Source organism: Elephantulus edwardii, unplaced genomic scaffold, assembly GCF_000299155.1.
Source record: "Elephantulus edwardii isolate Elephantulus edwardi_28Jun2011 unplaced genomic scaffold, EleEdw1.0 scaffold00243, whole genome shotgun sequence".
NCBI classification, from domain to species: Eukaryota; Metazoa; Chordata; class Mammalia; order Macroscelidea; family Macroscelididae; genus Elephantulus; species Elephantulus edwardii.
The window spans coordinates 845,660-854,828 of record NW_006399993.1 but is presented as its reverse complement, the minus strand read 5'-3'; the positions used below and the strand labels follow the sequence as shown (position 1 = coordinate 854,828).

Genomic DNA, 9,169 nt, shown 5'->3' with positions numbered 1-9,169 from the left:
GCAACAATGAATGAATGGAATTCCAAAATCTCTGTGGATGTTCATTGAAATGAAAAATAAACAAACTAAATTTAAAAAAAAAAAGAGGGAAAAATCTAAACAAATATATAACAAATATTTTTGAACAATATAATCTTTTATGTTTAAGGTTAGACATATTAACAATATGATCATTTCCAATCCAGAGATACATGTTCCAATGCAGTTCCTGTTTTCCATAAATGGTTTTGGTAAGAAGAATATTGTAAATGTGGATACAGTTCCACTATTCTTCCTCCTTGCCATGATATAGTGTTATTAGCATGAGCAGTTATAAATCCATTGCCTTCCTTACTCTAACTAAGTTTAAAATATTTTAAACAACCTGTTTTTAAATGAGCCATTCAAACTTAGTGCTGATGAATTGGGTCAGACTCATAGTGACCCTCTGTTTAGTTTATTAAACACTTTTATTGACTGGACATACAACAGTAGGAAACCAACTTTCTCCCCTGGAGCTGCTGGAGGATTTGAACCACTGGAGGTACACATACTTTGGGTTAGCAGTGCATCTTGATATGAGCTAAGCCACCAGAAGTCTCCAGTGATTCAGTAGTTTTCTGATAAGTAATGAGCCTGTTATTACAATAAAGAATTTCCTTTAAAGCATGACCCTTACTTTAAAACTTAATGTTTAATAGGGAGCTCAGATATTTTTGCACAAACTTTTTAGTTATTGAATAAAATGAGTTATGTTAGAAGGATAGTTTATTCTGCATGGTTAGAAAGAAATCACATCACTTGATACTCATCAATAGGGTAACAAAGTAAAATATACTGAAATAAGTTCTAGTGAGAGGCTTCATACTCTTAAAAGAATTAAGCATACCTTAATTTTTGTTTTACATTCTTGATTTTAGCAGTACCAATATCTGACACATGGATTAGATAGTATTCTCAGTTTTTAATTCCACCTGACCCTGGGAAGTACCAGAACAAATGAGTAAAACCAGCCATTTGAAAGTTAAACATACTGTCAAAGGTCAGTATAGGTGGCACCTCAACATCAAGAAAACAAAGGTCCTCACCACAGGACCAACAGTCAATCAATACCATGGTAGATGGAGAAAACATTGAAGCTATCAACAGTTTCATCTTCCTTGGAACAGCAGTCAACACGTTTAGTACCAAAAGCCAAGAAATCAGGAGACATATTTCCCTGGGCAAGTCTGCTGTCAGGGACCTCTCCAGAATGCTGAAGAACATTGATGTCACTTTGAAGACTAACATGCACCTAATTCAAACCATAGTCTTCTCAGTTACCTGCTATACATTGAAGAGCTGGACAGTGAATAAGGATGACAAAAAATTGGTACCATTGAGTAGCTGTGTTGGAGAAAGAGTACAGAATATCCCATAGATTGACAAGAGAACAAACAAATATGTCTTGGAGAGGATGCTGCCAGAGTACTCCATAGAGTCAAAGATGACAAAGCATCATTTTTTCATACTATGGTCATTTAGGTAGGTGAGGCTGTTCATTTGAGAGGGACATTACGTGAAGAAAGATGGGAGGTCTGCAAAGGAGAAGACAACTCCTTAATGAGATGGGTTGACATGGTGACTTCAGCAGTGGGCTTGAATGTTTCAGAGATGATGAAATGACACAGGATAGAGCAGGGTTCAGATTAGCTTTAATAGGGTCCCTATGAGTTGTGCTTGACTTGATGGCACCTAACAACAAGAAGGTCATGTTAGGGATCTCTGGTGGGTCTAGTGGTAAGGAATTGTACTGCCAAACCAAAGGCATGAGATTTTAATCCACCAGTTGGTATTTGGGAAAAAGATGGGCATTCTCCTTCCTTACAATGTAATACCTCTGAATACCCACCAGAGATTCAGCTATGAGTCAGTTCCAGCTCAGTGGTACACTACGACAAGGTTATGTAGTGTGTAAAAGGTGGCACTAGGATCTAATCCAGGCTTCAACTCCAGAGTTAATTCTCTTCACCACTGTGTTAACGAACTTCTTTTCTAATTTAGAAGTATGTTGGTAAGAAATTACTAAAATTTTCCTGAGCTTTAATGGCATACATGTAGTAGAGAGTTTTTTTGGGGGTTGCGTGTTGTGTGGTGGGAACAATTTTAGATACTTTCCATATGAGTTTTAAATAAGTGAAATATTTAACAACCAAAAGCCTCAGTCAGATGTTCAAGCTCCAAATGTTTTATAAATCCCAAGTTGTATGAGATGGATATAAGGAATTAAATGGTGGAAGTAAGGTCTACTTGCAGTTCTCAAGTAACAGTACTCATGGACTGGTAGTGGGGGAGGGGGAAGATATCCATAGCAGGATAGGTTGCATGAGTTCAACAGTACTCTCTTACTTGTCCTGTCAAACTCTAAATATTAGGGAATAGCACATGTTTGGAAAATAGCTGCTGAGGTCACGACCTGGGGTAAGTTCTCAGTCCATAACCAGCATCAGGGTTTGGTCTGTAACTGGAGTAAAAACCCAAGGAATTGTTCAAAAAGACTTCCTGGGAAAGAATTCATAGAGAGCTGCTGAGTTGCTCTCTGTGTGAAGAATAACTTTTCAGGGAGTATCGTTGTGGAATGGACTTCAGATGCTATCACCTAACTACCCACTCATGCTAGAGTTCCCATTCCATGTTTTTAGTTCCTCTGTTAGCTTTCTATTTCTGGGAAGTTCATTTATCACTGCCTTTCTCTCTTTGGTTTCAGGGCTGGACTCCTTGCCACCAAACCAGGAGGCTATGTCGTCTATTCCACCTGTTCACTTTCACAGTTACAGAATGAATATGTGGTGCAAGGAGCCATTGAACTTCTGGCTAATCAGTACAGCATTGAGGTTCAGGTTGAAGACCTGACCCACTTACGAAATCTCTTCATGGACACATTCTTTTTTTCCCCATCCTGCCAGGTGGGGGAGCTGGTAATACCAAACCTCATGGCCAATTTTGGGCCTATGTACTTTTGCAAACTGCATAGGCTAAAATAATATCACCCTATCTCTAAGACATGGTAAGGAAGACAAAGGAGGACGGTGGAAACTGAAACCAGAAATGCTTTCTGGATTCTGTCTCCATTCTATTCATGTCTTTTTTGCAGATAGCTTTCAGCCAACTATAAGTTTGACTGTCCTGCTTTCTACTTGTGGACTATCAGCAGGTTTTTAACTCATTCACATTTTACCTCCTACCTGTCTGCAAACTTATCGGAGGGTTGGGAAGAAGGGCCAGTGATCTGTGAGTCTGGCCACACAATGCTGGAAACTTGGAGAAAGCATTTCATTACTTAAATTGTTGAAGCTCCTTAGAGCTGGTACTATTGAAGGCCAAAGATACTATTGAAGGTACTGTGTGAATCCAAATACAGTTGGTTCCATTTGTATGAAAAGCTGTTGCTAAATGGTAGTTCCTAGGACTATCTGCCCTCAGTTCAGAATTTCAGCCTGGTTACAAGCCTCTGGTCAGAACCTCCCTCATATTTGGTTTTCATGTAACCACTCTTGAGCAGCCTGCAGGCCCCAATAAGCCTACCTAGTTTCTTCGAATGGCCCATGATGTAATTTAAGGAACAAGTATCTAAAAAAGTGCTTAAAAATAAAAATGAAAAAGAAAAGTAGTTGCTTGCTATGCATCAGAGAGGTGGACAATGACCAGGGATGATAGAAAGAATTGATGCCTTTGAGCTGGTGCTGGAGAAGAGTTGAATAAACCATGGACTGCTAGGAGAACAAAGAGGTTCGTCCTAGAGAGGGTGAAACTAGGCTGCTCCTTGGGGTCAAGAATTCCTCTGACATACTTTGGGCATGTTGCAAAAGAGACCATTTTTGGAGATTGACATCATGCTTGAAACGGTGGAGGGACCTCAGAGAGAGGGAGACCCTCCATAAGATGGATTGATTCAGTGACTGGGGTAATGAGGTAAGTGTGTCAGAGACAGTCAAGTTGTCACAGGATAGAGCAGACACATAGGGTCGCTATGAATCACAAGCGATTCAACGGCACATAACAACAACAACATCTAAAGAATTTTATTAACTAGCCAATATATAATAATCTGTTTATATAACTCACATTGGGAAGACTCTCTTGGGCTGAGTTACTACAGCAGTTCTTCCTGCTATCACGAGCATTGCTGCTGATGTATGACTCAAAAAGCTGCTCCTGCCACAGGGTTGCCATATTTTGTGAATTGCTTTCTTTGTTCATTTTTCTAGCAAGTATCTTTGAGCTCTTGCTGTATGGACAAGTAGTTAAGATGTTGCTGCCGAGATGTAGCCATTGAGATGATCAGTGCTTGTTCTTCAGAATGGCAGATCTCATCCTGCATTTTGAACACTTTGGAATCCCTTAATATTTTTGCCTTGATTTTGTTTTCTCTGTCTCTCTCTGTGTCTCGCTCTCTCTGTCTCTCTCTGTCTGTCTCTCTCTCTCTATATATATGTGTGTATATATATATGTGTGTGTGTATATATATATATATAATCTCCATATGTATTTTTTGGTTCCTGGATTGTGACTGAACCCTGGGGCCAGTTCTTTGGCCACTTTTATTTAAATCCTACAGCCCTTACCTCAGCATCGTGGAGTGTTCAGGGATAGTATTGCATCATTTACTGATTGTGTGTTAGCTGTTTTAGTAATTCTTACCAAAAAAAGAGTATTCCTTTAATGGCAGGAATATTAAAAATATTCTAGTCTCTTACAAATACTGCTTTTTTAAAAAAAAATCTTAATTCTTTTTTAGAACGAGTGCTCGTGCATAATTTTAGAATACTTGATAGTTTCCTGGTTCTTTCTAATTCTCTTATCCTTCCTTTTCTTCTTTCTGCTACTTTCCTTGTCCTTTATGCTTTCCCTGCTAATCCTCCTTTGGGTATTAGAGGTGTCAGCTGAGAAATACTTTAGGTGAGGTTAATCTTTCTCCTTTCTTGGGATTTGCATTTTAACTAAGGACTTTAGAAGACCTAGACTAAAATCCAGTGGAGCTGGATGGATCCCCAGGGAGGCTGGTTGGTTCTCTGAGTAAGACCCTAATCAGTCTCTCTGTAGCAGGTAGACCCTGCCTCCTTTTTACTCTATACTAGTATCTGAGGCTGGGAGGCCTGAAATACCTAGCTTTTGATAGAAGGCTAACCAATAGTAATTAAAGAGGAAAGAATCTACTGTTCTTGGGCTCACAGTCTAACTAGTGATACACTCAGTTAAGAAAAGCAGAGAACTACTTTGGGGAATTGATCATCTCTTGTAATTGAACATTTACCTCCCCTGTAACACCATCATTCTAATACTAGCATAAATCAAAGAGAAACTCGTCTCTTTACACTAGGAGATACACAATATTTGCAGCAGCTGCATTGACAAGAGCAAAAACCTGGATATAAGCCAAATGAATATCAACAGAAGAGTGGATGAATGAACTGGAATAGTCCCACACTAAAATACAGCTGTCATAACAACTGAACTGTACCATTATCTAATAATAGGACTGAATCTTAACAATAAAATACTTTTAAAATGTAGATCCTGTATAGCATGCTATTTGTTATGTCTTGAACTGTGTCCCTTCCCTGAAAAGATGTGTTACAAATTCTAACCAGTAAGTCTGTGGATGTAATCCTATTTTCAGGGAGTGAACTGTGTCCCTTCCCTGAAAAGATGTGTTACAAATTCTAACCAGTAAGTCTGTGGATGTAATCCTATTTTCAGGGAGCCATGGTGGCTTAGTGGTAAGGCATTGCACTGGCAAACCTAAAGGTAAGTAGTTCAAAACTGCCAGCTGTTCTAGGGAAGAAAGACAATCTCTTCCCTTGTGATTTACAGCCTCAGAAAACCTGCTGGTGGGTCAGCAATGAATTGGTTCCAGCTCAATGGTGCATAACAATACCAACACCAATCCTACTATGAGATATCACCTCACCCCAGCAGCAAATTTCAACAAGGCAGCAACAACAAATGCTGGCTGTGTATAGATTTGAACTCTTTTTACTGCTGGTGGGAATGTAAAATGGTACATACAGCCATTGTGCAAGGCAGTCTGGTGCTTTCTCAAAAAGTTGGAAATAATAATACCATTGGACCCAGCAATTCCACTACTCAAACAGATGTATGCATGTCCATATTTATTGCTACATTATTCACTATAACAAAGAGATAAAAACAACCTAAGTGTCCATCAACAAACAAATGGATAGAGAAAAATTATGGTACGTTCACACAATGGAATACTATGCAGCATTGAAAAACAATGAAATAGTAAAACAGTACTCATCGTGGGGGAGTCTGGAGGACATTTTGCTGAGAGGATTATCTCAACCACAAAAAGAAAAATACTGCCTAACACAACTTATAAAATAGAACAGACATGAGGGGATTGGGGAGAATGGGCTGAGAGTAGATAGATAATGAACACTGAATTAGAACAGATGAGGGGAAGAACTGTTCCAAAGGAATATATGATTATGCATTGTATGTATAACAACAGTCTGAAACGGGTTCATTGTGGGGTGGGAGAAAATTGTTATGTGCCATTGAGTCGCTTTTGACTCATAGCCACCCTATGCACAAGAGTCCTAAACGCCGTTCTATCCTGTGCCAACCTCGCCATCACACACTCATTCCCACCACTCTACTCACAGAATCGATCCGTCTCAAAGAGAGCCTTCCTCTCCTGCGCCGCTCTTCCACTCTCCCAAGCATGATGTCCCCCTCCAAGAACCAGTCCCTCCTTGTAACATTCCCAAAGTATGTCAGACGAAGCTTCAGAAACCTTGATTCCAAGGAGCATTCTGGCTTCACCCTCTCCAGGACAGACCTGTTTGTTCTTCTAGTAGTCCATGGTATATTCAACACTCTTCTCCAATACCACAGCTCAAAGGCATCAATTCTCTATCATCCCTATTCACTGTCCAACTCTCCGATGCATAGCACGTAATTGCAAAGACCATAGCCTGGATCAGGCGCACCTTAGTCTCCATCTTGATGTTGTTGCTCTTCAGTACTCTTGAGAGGTCCCTCACAGCTGACTTTCCCAATGCAATTTGTCTCCTCATTTCCTCGGTGCTATTACCAAGAGTGTTGGCAGTGGAACCAAGTACATTAAAACTGTTAACTATTTCAATCTCTTCACCATCCATACTGATGCTGCCAGTTGGCCCAGTGGTGGGAATCTTTGTTTTCTTGATGTTGAACTTCAATCCATGTTGAAGACTGCAGTCCTCGACCTTCTGCAGCAAGCACTTCAGGTCCTCCTCAGTTTCAGCAAGCAGCGTTATGTCATCTGCATAACGCAGGTTTTTGATGATTTTTCACCAACCCTGATGCCATATTTCTCCTCGTACAGCCCATCATCTTGGATGATCTGTTCTGCATACAGATTGAAAAGGTATGGAGACAAAATGCATCCCTGACGGACCCCCTTCCTGATTTTGAACCATCTGGTGTCTCCCTGCTCTGTTCTGACGACTGCTTCTTGGTTCAAGTATAGGTTTCACATTAGCACAATCACATGTTCTGGAATTCCCATTCTTCTCAGAGTCAGCCATAGATTGTTGTGATCCACACAGTCAAAAGCCTTTGCATAGTCAATGAAGCACAGATAGACATTCTTCTGGTATTCTCTGTTTTCTGCCAAGATCCATCTAACATTAGCTATAATATCCCTAGTACCACGACCTCTTCTAAATCCAGCCTGCACATCTGGCAGTTCCAAACGTTCTTGGATCATTTTCAGCAGAATCTTGCTTGCATGTGATATTAATGATATTGTTCAATAATTTCCACACTCTGTTGGGTCACCTTTCTTTAGAATGGGAACAAATATTGATCTCTTCCAGTCAGTTGGCCAGCTGGCTGTCCTCCAGATTTCCTGGCACAACTTAGTGAGCACATCCAGGGCAGCATCTATTTGTTGAAATAAATCGATACAGGCTAGGATTTACGGTAATGTTTTTAGAAATACACAGAATTTGCAGAATCACTATACCAAAAAGTATAGATTGACCCTGAACTGTGTCAAGAAGTAGTATATGACCAAGATTTAATCTTTTTTTGTTAGTAAAAGATGTCTAAGCTGCACTGGAGGCACTGGAAAAAAACAAGGCTCCAGGAATTGGTAGAATATTAGCTGACATGTTTTAGCAAACAGATGCAGCACTGAGTGATCTCAGTCATCTGTGCCAAGAAATTTGGAAGGCAATTTTCTGGCCATCTGACTGGAAGCGATCCCTATTTGTGTCCATTGCAAAAAGGGTGGCCCAACTGAACATTATTGGTGTGATTACTATCATATACAAATAAGATCTTGATGAAGACTTTTTAAAAATATTGAAACAGTGCATCCACAGCAACTGGCAGAAATTCAGGCTGGATACAGAAGAGACCATGGAATGAAGGAAAGCATAGCTATTACCAGATGGTCTTGGCTGAAAGAAAAATTACCAGAAGATGTTTACTTGTGTTTTATTGACTATGCAAAGGTATATAACTGATCATAACAAATTATGGGTAACAGGAGAATGGGAATCCCAGAACCTTTAATTGTGGTCATGTGGAACCTATATATCGATCAGTAGGCAGTTATTCAAAGAGAATAAGGGAACACTGCATCGTTTAAAATTAGGAAAGATGTGCATCAGGGTTGTATCCTTCCATTATACCTATCCAGTTTGTATGCTAAGCAAATATGAGAAGCTGGACTATATGAAAAATCATATGGCTTATACCTATCCAGTTTGAATGCCAAGCAGATATGAGAAGCTGGACTATATGAAAAATCATGGCATCAAGATTGGAGGTAGACTCAAACACCTACAATATGAAGATGACACAACTTTGCTTGTAGAGTGAAGAGGACTTGCAGGACATACTATAAAAGATCAAAGATTACAGCTTTCACAATAGATTACAACTTAGCATTAAAGAACTCCAAAATTCTCATGACTAGACCAATAGGCAACATTATAAGATATGAAGAAAAGATTGAAGCTGTTACTGATTTAATTTTGCTTGGATCAATAGTCAACATTCAAGGTAGCAAAAGTCAAGAAATCAAAAGATGTAGTGCATTGAGAAAATTGTAAGGTGTCAAGGACTCTTTCAAAATGCTAAAAAGCAAAGATGTCTTTAAAGATTAAGTTGTACCTTACCCAAGCCAGAATCT

General features: G+C 39.5%; 1 protein-coding gene across 1 annotated transcript in view; it reads left to right on the top strand.

Annotated features, from left to right (window-relative positions):
• NSUN4 (NOP2/Sun domain family, member 4) overlaps window positions 1-3,002 on the top strand; it is a 69,464-nt gene extending 66,462 nt beyond the window's left edge. The window contains exon 6 of the mRNA XM_006899015.1: window positions 2,726-3,002. Coding sequence (XP_006899077.1) covers window positions 2,726-3,002 — 277 coding nt within the window. The remainder of the gene's footprint in view (window positions 1-2,725) is intronic.
• The last annotated feature ends 6,167 nt before the right edge of the window (window positions 3,003-9,169 follow it).